General features: G+C 43.0%; 1 protein-coding gene across 1 annotated transcript; it reads right to left on the bottom strand.

The window, feature by feature from the left end:
* Positions 1–3,874: 3,874 nt before the first annotated feature.
* Positions 3,875–6,656, bottom strand: tmem121b (transmembrane protein 121B). Its single transcript, XM_043709349.2, has one exon. It carries the CDS (start codon positions 6,493–6,495, stop codon positions 5,335–5,337), a length of 1,161 nt encoding a protein of 386 aa, XP_043565284.1. The 5' UTR covers positions 6,496–6,656; the 3' UTR covers positions 3,875–5,334.
* Between the last annotated feature and the right edge of the window lie 3,770 nt (positions 6,657–10,426).

The following is a 10,426-nucleotide window of genomic DNA, read 5'->3' as shown; positions in this document are numbered from 1 at the left end:
CTAAGGGTTTACTGTCCCAAATATAGACTAATCCCTTTCAGCTTTAACATCTACAAGTTGGACTCCACCAAACTTCAATCCAGTTTATGAGTACCTCTTGCAAACTTGCTGGCTGTTCCTGTGCCCACCTGTGCATTTTGATGAAGTCATTAATGGGGTGATCTTCTGCTTGAGGCTGAGCAGTCATCTGGTCTTCAGCAGTCCTTAGTGGGGTATAGACCATTGAGTTCTCTGATCTGGTGGAGGTGCAGGAAAACGCCTTGCTGGCACATCCTTTGAAAGATGACTAGCTTCTTCCTCAGAGGTAGACATGAGGGCATCCAATGCTGGCCTCTTAGTGGAGCTTCATTTGTTGCCCCAATGCCTGTGTAAAAAGCAATTACTTATTGAAGAAGGATAAAAACTTGCCCAGATTCAGAGTGAGAAAGGTGGTGATATAAAAGCGGTGCAGCACACCATAATGAAGCTTATTGGGTTGGTTGGCCATTGAAGCTTCCTGATCCTCTCTTAAGTAGTCATGCTCTTCTCCAGCTAATTTGACAATTTTCTCCCCATAGGGAGTGAGAAGCCTGATTTCTGCCACCTCACACCTCCATCTGTCTTGGTCCTCTCAGCCTGATTATGCAACAAATTTTAATGCAATAAGACATAGGAGAGGAAGTAAGGCCATTCGGCCCATCGAGTCCACTCCGCCATTCAATCATGGCTGATGGGCATTTCAACTCCACTTACTTGCATTCTCCCCGTAGCCCTTAATTCCTTGTGACATCAAGAATTTATCAATTTCTGCCTTGAAGACATTTAGCGTCCCAGCCTCCACTGCACTCTGTGGCAATGAATTCCACAGACCCACCACTCTCTGGCTGAAGAAATGTCTCCGCAAGAGACAACAAGAAGGATTGAGTGAGATGGAATTGGCTGGAAGAACAGTTAGTGGTGATAAACGAGGAGTGGTGGTGACGTGTCCCCAGAGAACAAATAGGAAGTACAGAGGGCAGGAAGAGTTAGTAGTAAGGTGACAAGTTGAGGTAGGTGACAGCCATACTGGACACAATATTTGGAAAAGTGAAAGTTGAAATTCACATGTTTTTGTGAAATTTGTGCACAGTGACAGAGTTAGAACGAGTTTTAGCCCAGTGAATGTGAACTTACAGATAGAAGATAGCTGAACATACCCTCGCTGATTACAGATCATTGACCTTCTACCTCTACCATTAAACATCCTGCTATTAAGCCTGGTTGCTATTGTGTCCAGATTGCCTTGGTTTTGAGGCATGGCAGTTAGCTTGTAAAGTAATTGCCCTCCTGTCCATCATCTCATTCACTAAAACCTCCAGATGCCTGTTTGTAAAGCAGGATGCAAGCTTACCTATTTGTGCCAGTATGGTTCAGCATCATGGTGTGAGGGGACCATTCCTGACTAAATTAGTGTGCAGGGAGAAAGTGAGGACTGCAGATGCTGGAGATCAGAGCTGAAAATGTGCTGCTGGAAAAACGCAGCAGGTCAGGCAGCATCCAAGGAACAGGAGAATCGACGTTTCGGGCATAAGCCCTTCTTCAGGAATCATTCCTGAAGAAGGGCTTATGCCCAAAACGTGGATTCTCCTGTTCCTTGGATGCTGCCTGACCTGCTGCGCTTTTCCAGCAACACATTTTCAGTTCTAAATTAGTGTGCAGCTTGACACCTGTGGCATTAACATCAGATAATCCCAGAAGTAACATACATTTTCGACTTGCTTGTCAAACTATGGAATGAGAAGGATGGCCAATTGCATAACTAATAAGGTGAGGAACAGAGAATTGTGAGAAAATTTGTTCCAAACTATGGTGGGCCAGATGCTTTTTTGACAAACACTTGCAAAGGGGGAAATTCCACTCAAAGTTGCTGCTGCTGATCTTGGTTCTACAGAAAATGCCAATGTTCAGGCTCATTCTATTCTGTTCTCTAACCCTTTCACTTCCTCTAGTCCAAATTCCAATCACCTTTGAGCATCCATCTGCATGTCTTTTCACCCAATTCATAGCCAGTGATCTCCAAACAACTGTCTTTGTCTCATATCCTCTGTTAAGCCTACATTCTCCAACTCCAACCCTCTCTCCTCTCTCTACAGTTGCCCCTCTCTTACACACCTTTTTTTCTCTGTCCTTCACTCCATGCTCACTCTCTTTTCCTTCCCTCCCTGTTCTCTAAGCCCCCCATCTTAGTTTCCCAATAGCTCCTTTTCCTTGTTCCCGATCGCATCTCTCCAGTCAACAGCCCTTGCCCAATTATCTTTTTTTCTCCATTCATCCTCTTTCCTAAGTCACCCTTTTCCCCCAGTTACTCTTCTCTATAGTAATCTCCTTCCCCAGTTACTTCCCCTTGTCTGAGTCACTCCTTCCCTCTAATCACTTCAATCACCTTTTAACCCGATTTCCAATACATTCCCTCTTTAATTAACCATCTATTTCCTCCTCCTTCTCCCGCTTTCTCCTCCCTTACACCCTCTTCTCTATCTCTCCATCCTGCCCCCAGCCTCCCTCCCCATTCCATCTCTCCTCCATTTCCCTCTCCCCTCACTTTCCTACTTTTCTTCCTCCCTATACCTTCTTCCCTCTCCTGTCACTCCTCTCACCCCAAATGCTTCCTGCAATTCCCCTCTCTTCCAGCCCCTCCTTTATTTACTTTCTGACCCTCCACCCTCTTCCCTTCCCTGGCCCTTGCTGTCCCACCCCTCCTCTATCTCCCCTTCTTCTCTTCCTGCCCTGCCTCTTTCCTGTTTGAAGCAGCCTGTGCCCCTCATCTCTCTCTCTCCCCATCCTCTCCTTCTCCAATCCCCATTTCTGCCCTTCCCTCATCCTTCATCTCTTCCCTTCATTCTTTCAGTCCATCCCTGGTTTTCATTTCTCCTCTCCACTGGAGATGTCTGTCCCAGATCTCATTCCCCTAAATTCTGCTCAGCGTTTTCCACACCAGCTCAATTTCCAAACTTCACACTACCCTCTGCCTTTTTCTCCTATTGAATTGTCCTCTCCATGATCAGTCCCTGGCCCTACCCACGTGCCAGGGACTAACTCTAAACTGTCACTAATCTTGCCAATGAAAAAGACAGACAGTCATGTGGTAGGAAACTTAAAAGTTGAAGATTGCCCCTGATTACTGCTAGAAAAACGTCAGTCTCATTTCCCAAGCTGTAGGACGTCCCTGGAATATACTGACCAAATATATTTAATAAAGGATTCCAACGGCCAGCAAAGAAGATTCAAACCCATGTGCCAAAGGTAAATGTGCATATTGCCACCCAACTTTCCAACCACACAAAAACAGTGGTCCAAGACCCTAAATTTGGGACAGAAAAACTTCTGTAAAGAGACCTTGTGACCATCAAATATAGAACACTCAGGTCTTGTTTGCGGGTGCAGAAAGTAGCATTGTGAGACCATTGTATGATACTATGGCTTTGAGATCTAGTTTCCTGCTTTGGTTTTCCACTTTATCCAACAAGTAAATTAGCTGTGATTTTCATTCAAAAGCAAAACATTGCGGATAATAGAAATATCAAATAGAAATAGAAAGTGTTAGAAATATTCAGCAAATCTGGCAACACCTGTGGGGAGAGAAAATGATTCAGCATTCGAGGCCTGTGTATTTCCCCAGAACTTTCCAGCATTTTTGGGTGAAGAAGAAAACCAAAGTCGGGAACCTGAGTTTAGATGAAAGATCACAGACCTGAAATATTAGCTCTCTTGGCTGATGCTGTCAAACCAATTAGGTATTTCCAATACTTCCTGTTTTTATTCCTAATTTTCAATCGTCATTATTTCAACACCATGAATCTTTCCGTATATAAAAATATCCAAATAATAAATATTTTCCACTACATCAACTGAACAAACTTAAAATCAGAACAAATTTATTTACATATTAAAAGGATTCATACACAATTTTGTAGACATTCAATACTAACTGTGCAAAACACTTTACAAATATAAAAAGACTTTCTTCTGAACATATTAGTTTGACTTCAATACAAAACTTCTACAATCACAGATGAAAAATACAATACAATTAGTCAAAATAAGCATCCAAATTATATAAGGCCTTTTAAAAACTTATGTTCATTAACACTGGTTTTGGTAAAATGCAAAATTGACATTGTGAATATTCATATGAAACAAGAATGGCTGTGTCTTGATCTCATGAAATAGTGTGAAGGTGAAATAATTCCATTTTGGTAAGTTTTTCTTAAAATAAAACTTTTTCTAGGTAAATATTCTACATTTGACCCTGTTGCAAACATATTTGCATATTTTGTAACTAGGTTTATAACCAAGTAGTTGACGGTATACTTGCTCGCATTTCTTCTCACCATTGCATGACAGACCTATGTATTGACATTGGTATAAATATTCTCAAATGCGTTCACTTAACCCTCGGAGTTAACTCTATTCTGTACTCTCCATTCTCCGTGTCTCATCAGTGCAAATGATTTGTGCTTAAGCTTGATATTAGTAGTTTTGATTTGTGTTGGTTTAATAAATTGGTAAACCACTGAAGTCAGATTTCTTATATGGAACTTACTTTTTATATTCCCTGTAATTCCTGGTTTGTTGTAGAGACCTACTTTCTTTTAAAACTATATTATGTTGACAATTGCATTTACAATGTCTAAGTGAGTTCAGACCACCCGGGAATGTGATCGAATCGAAGTACTTCTGGACCTCAAAATTAAACGTACACGAAATTAAACATTAAGATTCCTTCGAATATCGCGATTAATTCACGACGGAGTCCCAGTGGTTAAAACTAAAGCCTGGCAGGGAAACTACCTCCCACATTTACTACTACGGTTATGTCCACTTGACATAAACTGTGTACTCCAGCCTTGAACGTGAATAACTGAGGCAGGCAATTCACAAAACCAATCAACTGCAAGCGTAAATAAAGGGAATGGCTCAGCTTAATATAATGCACAGCTGGGCGAAAGTGAGAACTGCAGATTAGAGTCAAGATTAGAATGGTGCTGGAAAAACACAGCAGGTCAGGCAGCATCCGAGGAGCAGGAAAATCAATGTTTCGGGCAGGAGCCTTGCATCAGGAATCAGGGGTGATTCCTGATGAAGCACAGACCTGCTGTGCTTTTCCAGCACCACTCTAATAATGCACAGCTGGTCCAGAAAAATAGCTTTCTCATACCCAAGTCGTTGTGCAGAAATCGCATACTAGCACCAATACGAATTGATACACAAACACTTAAAAAGCATCCTCAAGTACCGGTACAAAAGAGTTCACAAAGAATAAAATGTCACAATAAATCCCTACAAATTGGATTGAAAGGTCAGCTGCAACTGCTGCTAGGACTGAGCTGTCACTGCCAAGGTGTTCACGTAGCCATGTGCACACATCTCATTCTCCGAAATGCAATGTGTAAACTGCACAGGAGGGCTCGAGTACTTACGGACACGTCTCACGCTGCAACATCTCTCCAGCACCTCGGCACAATCACAACACAACCAAAAGACATTCTTCAAAAGGAACACCGAGACCTGCTGGTCATAAATAAAGACCAGAAAGCACCTGACCACCAAGAGAGGGGCATTGACCGCGGAACTGGACAGGAAGCGAAAAACCACACACTTGTAGTGCAGCTGCAACGAGTTGAGTTCGTAGAGCCAGAGAACCGGGATGAAAAACGCGACGAAGTAGACGGCGGTGACCGTGTACTTGAGGTAAACACTGGGGATATGGCCGGCCAGCACCAGCTCCATGAGAGTGAAGCTGTCCAGGAGATCCAGGCACGTCCGGCTGTAATAATGCTGCGCTCGGTGGCTGCTGTGGCAGCTCAGCTCCTCAGTCACCGAGTTGATGAGGGTGTACAGCAAGGGCACGGACGACAGGACCACCATCTTAAAGCCGGTGGTACCCAGAGGAACCTTCAACTCAATCAAGTCGAGGATGGAGGTCTCCAGGATCAGCACGATTTTGGGCGTGCAGGCGATGACATAGATGAGCCAGGCCAGGTAGGAGAAGGCGAACTGGCCGCTGTCTGGGGCCGCTTTGGCGGCGTCTCCTCTCCGCCTGGAGTGCTTGATGAAGAAGATGAGCCAGCCCACCATCACCACCAGGTCGGTGGCTATCCAGGAGCACCAGTACAGGTCGGTGAAAATGATCAGGTAGAAATCCAAGAGCCCCCCTTGGCACAGCAGCAGGAGGAGGCAGAGGCCTTTATAGAAGAGGGTCCTGGTGGTGGAGTGTGGCCCAGGGCTGCTGGTACAGTCTGAGCTGTGCTGCAGAAATTCTCCTGAAGTGATGATGAACGCCGGACGAGGGGCTTTGATGTTGGAAGCGGCGCCGATCTCCCGGCTCAGACTCGCCGTCGATGTCTGGGAGTTCCTCCTGAAGGAGCTGTTCCTGATGAACAGAGAATCGCTGTCTCTCGCCCGGAGGTTTCCCTCGGCTCCGCTCGGTGCTAGGGCGGCCGACCGAGAGCTCTCGTTGCCGGGCGCCGCGCTCATTGTCTCCCGTCGAAAGCCTCCAGTCCACGGCGGCTCGGTGCAGCTCAGGCTGAGGCGGGCGGATCGCAAGGAAAGGGCTGGATTTCCAGGGAAGGGACTGCCCCTGCTTCACCCAGTCAGGGGCAGGGACACAAAGGGAACGGGATTGGGGGGGGGGGGGGGGGAGAATCGAGCAAACAGCCGGAGACCGGTGGAAAGCGGAGTCTTTCGGTAATGAGATTATCTCCGAACTCCGGAGGAGGAGTTGTTTCCAGTAACCGTGAGGTTTCTCTGACCACTGCAATCTTACTGATCATTTTGATACTTACGCTCCAAGCTCTCCCTAATAATGAGTTGTCGAGGCCATTTTTATAAATTTTAAAAAAAGTCTTTGAGAGTACCTGACAAATTCAGTTTTTTAATCCCCATTCCTAATTGCCCCCGAGAAGGTGGAGATGAACCACCTTTTGGAATCGAGTTGCGGGCAGTTTTACTGATATACCCTATATTGGAATCTGCAACTAATACAAAGAGAAGGTACTTTCGGGAAAACCTTAAATACATTGATATGTTTACCTTCGTGTTTATGTTACAATGCTCCTTATTAGATTACATTACATTACAGTGTGGAAACAAGCCCTTCGGCCCAACAAGTCCACACCGACCCGCCGAAGCGTAACCCACCCATACCCCTACATTTACCCCTTACCTAACACTACGGGCAATTTAGCATGGCCAATTCACCTGATCTGCACATTTTTGGTCTGTGGGAGGAAACCCGGAGGAAACCCACGCAGACATGGGGAGAACGTGCAAACTCCACACAGTCAGTCTGTGACCCGGGAATTGAACCCGGGTCTCTGGCGCTGTGAGGCAGCAGTGCTAACCACAGTGGATACCAGTACTGAAAGTGAGTAAAATATGACTATCCTTGATAACCATTGGGCAAGTCACTCTGACTGCTGATGGAAAGTCACTGGAGCTGAAACGTTAACTCTGCTTTCTTCCCACAGATGCAGCAAAACCTGCTGAGTTTCTCATGCAATTTCTGTTTTTGTTTCAGATGGCCAGTATCCAGTTTTACTTTGGTTATCTTATCGGTCATTAACTTTTTGCTGTAGTAGTTGCAAAGCTGAGGAATGATGGCAGTTAGCTTGAGAAATAAGCAGTTCAAAAGACCTTTGGTTTTCAAAGGACATTTGAAAAAGTGTCCCATGAAAGATGCATTCAAAAACCAAAAGAACTTGCATCAGTGGGTGCACAATTGACTGAGGCATAAGGTTTGATTTGATTTATTGTCACGTGTACCTAAGTACAGTGAAAAGCTTTGTTTCACTAGTAAAATAATGAGAATAGACATTCTTTTCTGACTGGAAAACATCACACTACATTCTCCAGGGTCAGTCTTGGAACTGCTGTTTATGTTGTGCATAAATGACCTGGGCTATAAAGTTCCCTGAAAGGTCAACGCACTTGCTGTTGCCTGACCTGCTGTGCTTTTCCAGCATCACAGTTTTTGACTATAAAATTTCAGCTGATGTAAAACTTTGCAACATATTAAAGGGCGAGCATGACAATGGATGACCAGTAGAGAACACAAGAGTTGAGAAATCGTTAAGACACATGTCAAGTGAAATTTGATTTGCATTAATGTCAACTGATGAACTTGTAAACTAGCAAAGCTGGGTTTGTTTTCCTTAAGAGAGAGAATGTTAAAGGGAAAGTCAATAGATACATTTAAAGTCATGAGTTGTTTTGATTGGGTAAATAAGGATAAACTATTGTTTAGTTTATGGTCAGTAATCGGAGAACTCCGAGCTGTTTCACAACAGTGAATAGAATTCTCTGTGATACAGATTCTTTCTCATTGTTTTCACATGATTTATATTTTATACAAACCAGAAATTGCTGGAGGAACTCAGCAGATCTGGCAGCCTGTGTTCTGATGAATAGTCACCTGACTTAAAACATTAACTCTGCTTTCTTCCCACAGATGCTGCCAGACCTGCTGAGTTTCTCCAGCACGTATTGGTTTTGTTTCTATCGTGAGTATTTGCAAGCATTTATTTTATTTTGATTAATATTTTCTATTTCATTTGGTCCAAGATGCTCCATCTAATGCAACATCATGAGGTTTTCCCAAAATTGATAGCTGAAAAGCAGAAAGAACATTGAAAAGTATTTTCAAAAAGCTTTAAAGATAAGATGGGTGCATCGCACATATATATAATCTCAATATTTTCAGGACATATTCTTTTTCCCCAGTCCAGTTAATAAACTGTTAATATGCAAGCTACAATCTATACGGAATACAGTAATGTAAATACTGCATTAACGTTTTAAGGAACAAATGCTTCCTTACAACTTACTAAAAAGTATCTTTTTATAATAAGTTGTTCATGGGTATTATCTCGACATAACATTTGAAGAAATGTTAGCAAAGCAAGGGGAACTTGGTATCTAAGCAGTATCTAACTAGTTTTACTTAATAACTAGTACAATATTGGAAAGTAACCATTAAAATAAATTTGAGCAAATTCCATTAGAAATTCTAACCTTATAATAGCACAGAGAATAAGGGAAATTGAAGCATTTTAAGTATTGCTGAAAAGAGAAAGATTGACATGAGAGAATTACAAGAAGCTAAGACTCAAAGGAAACAACAGTTTATACTGGATGAGAAAAGGGTACTGACTGGTTGTGTAAGCAGTTTCTGTTCCCATCCTCACCCCTGCCATACCTTCACAATCCACATGTACCCATGTGCTTGTTTCGTGAACTTTCCACAATGCTAACGTTAAAGTAACTGGTCTGTAATTGGTAGCCTGATCCTTTCAACTTTTTTTTTGAACAAGAGTGTAATGCTTTCAATCCTGTAGTCCTCTGGCACCACCCCTGAATCCAGGGAGCAGGGAGCATTTAAAGGTTCTTGTCAGTGCCTCTGCCAGTTCCACTTTTATTTCTTCAATTTTCTTGGATACATTCATCTGGCCTCAATGCCTTGTTAATTTTAAATACTGGCAGTTTATCCAATAGCTCCTCTTTATCAATTCTAAAGCCTTCTAGTAATTGAGTTTCCTCCTCTATCACCATGGATTGGATAGCATCTGCCTCATAGTTAAAGTTGGATGCAAAGTATTCACTTTTTACATCTGAGTCATGCATCTTTGCCCAAAGTGTGAATCCCCTTTTTGGAACCTAATTTTCCCTACTCCTCCTTTTATCACCTTTTTGCTATTGCACGCTTATAGAAGGTTTTGTGATTTTCTTTTATGCTAGCTACCATCTCTTTTCATAGCCTCTCTTTGATTCTCTTATTTGCTTTTTCACCTCCCTTCTGAGCCTTCTTTTTACCTCTTGGTTCTCATCTCCATCTACAATCTGACACCTGTCTTAAGCACACATTTTCTTTAACTTAATTTTGATTTCCTTTATCATTCAGTGAGTTCTGGATTTGTATGTCCAATCTTTTCTTTTTAAGGGAATATACCGTGACAGTTGCTAAATCATGTCCTCTTTGAATGCAAGCTGAAAATGTGTTGCTGGAAAAGCACAGCAGGTCAGGCAGCATCGAAGGAGCAGGAGAATCGATGTTTCGGGCATGAGCCCTTCTTTAGGATTCCTGAAGAAGGGCTCATGCCCGAAACGTCAATTCTCCTGTTCCTTGGATGCTGCCTGACCTGCTGTGCTTTTCCAGCAACACATTTTCAGCTCTGATCTCCAGCATCTGCAGTCCTCACTTTCTCCTCTTTGAATGTAACTTAACTTTTTAGCTATTTTTTTCCTGCAACCTTTGCTTCCAATCTATCTGGCCTAGCTCTGTTCTCACCTCAGTGAAGTCTTTTTCCTACCAGTTGGTTATCCTTATTCAGGATTGCCTAGTAATTATCTACTATATTTCTAAACCTTATGGTACAATGCCCGCTGTCCCAGTTCATATATAGGCAATTAA

The sequence above is a fragment of the Chiloscyllium plagiosum genome, unplaced genomic scaffold (genome assembly GCF_037043375.1).
Source record: "Chiloscyllium plagiosum isolate Xiang-an unplaced genomic scaffold, Cpla_swu_hap1 HiC_scaffold_19, whole genome shotgun sequence".
Lineage (NCBI taxonomy): Eukaryota > Metazoa > Chordata > Chondrichthyes > Orectolobiformes > Hemiscylliidae > Chiloscyllium > Chiloscyllium plagiosum.
This window is presented reverse-complemented; position numbering and strand designations above follow the sequence as displayed.

Bases quoted from the DNA above. Each gene is read 5' to 3' on its own strand.
- tmem121b (XM_043709349.2), bottom strand. From the start codon at position 6,495: ATGAGCGCGGCGCCCGGCAACGAGAGCTCTCGGTCGGCCGCCCTAGCA.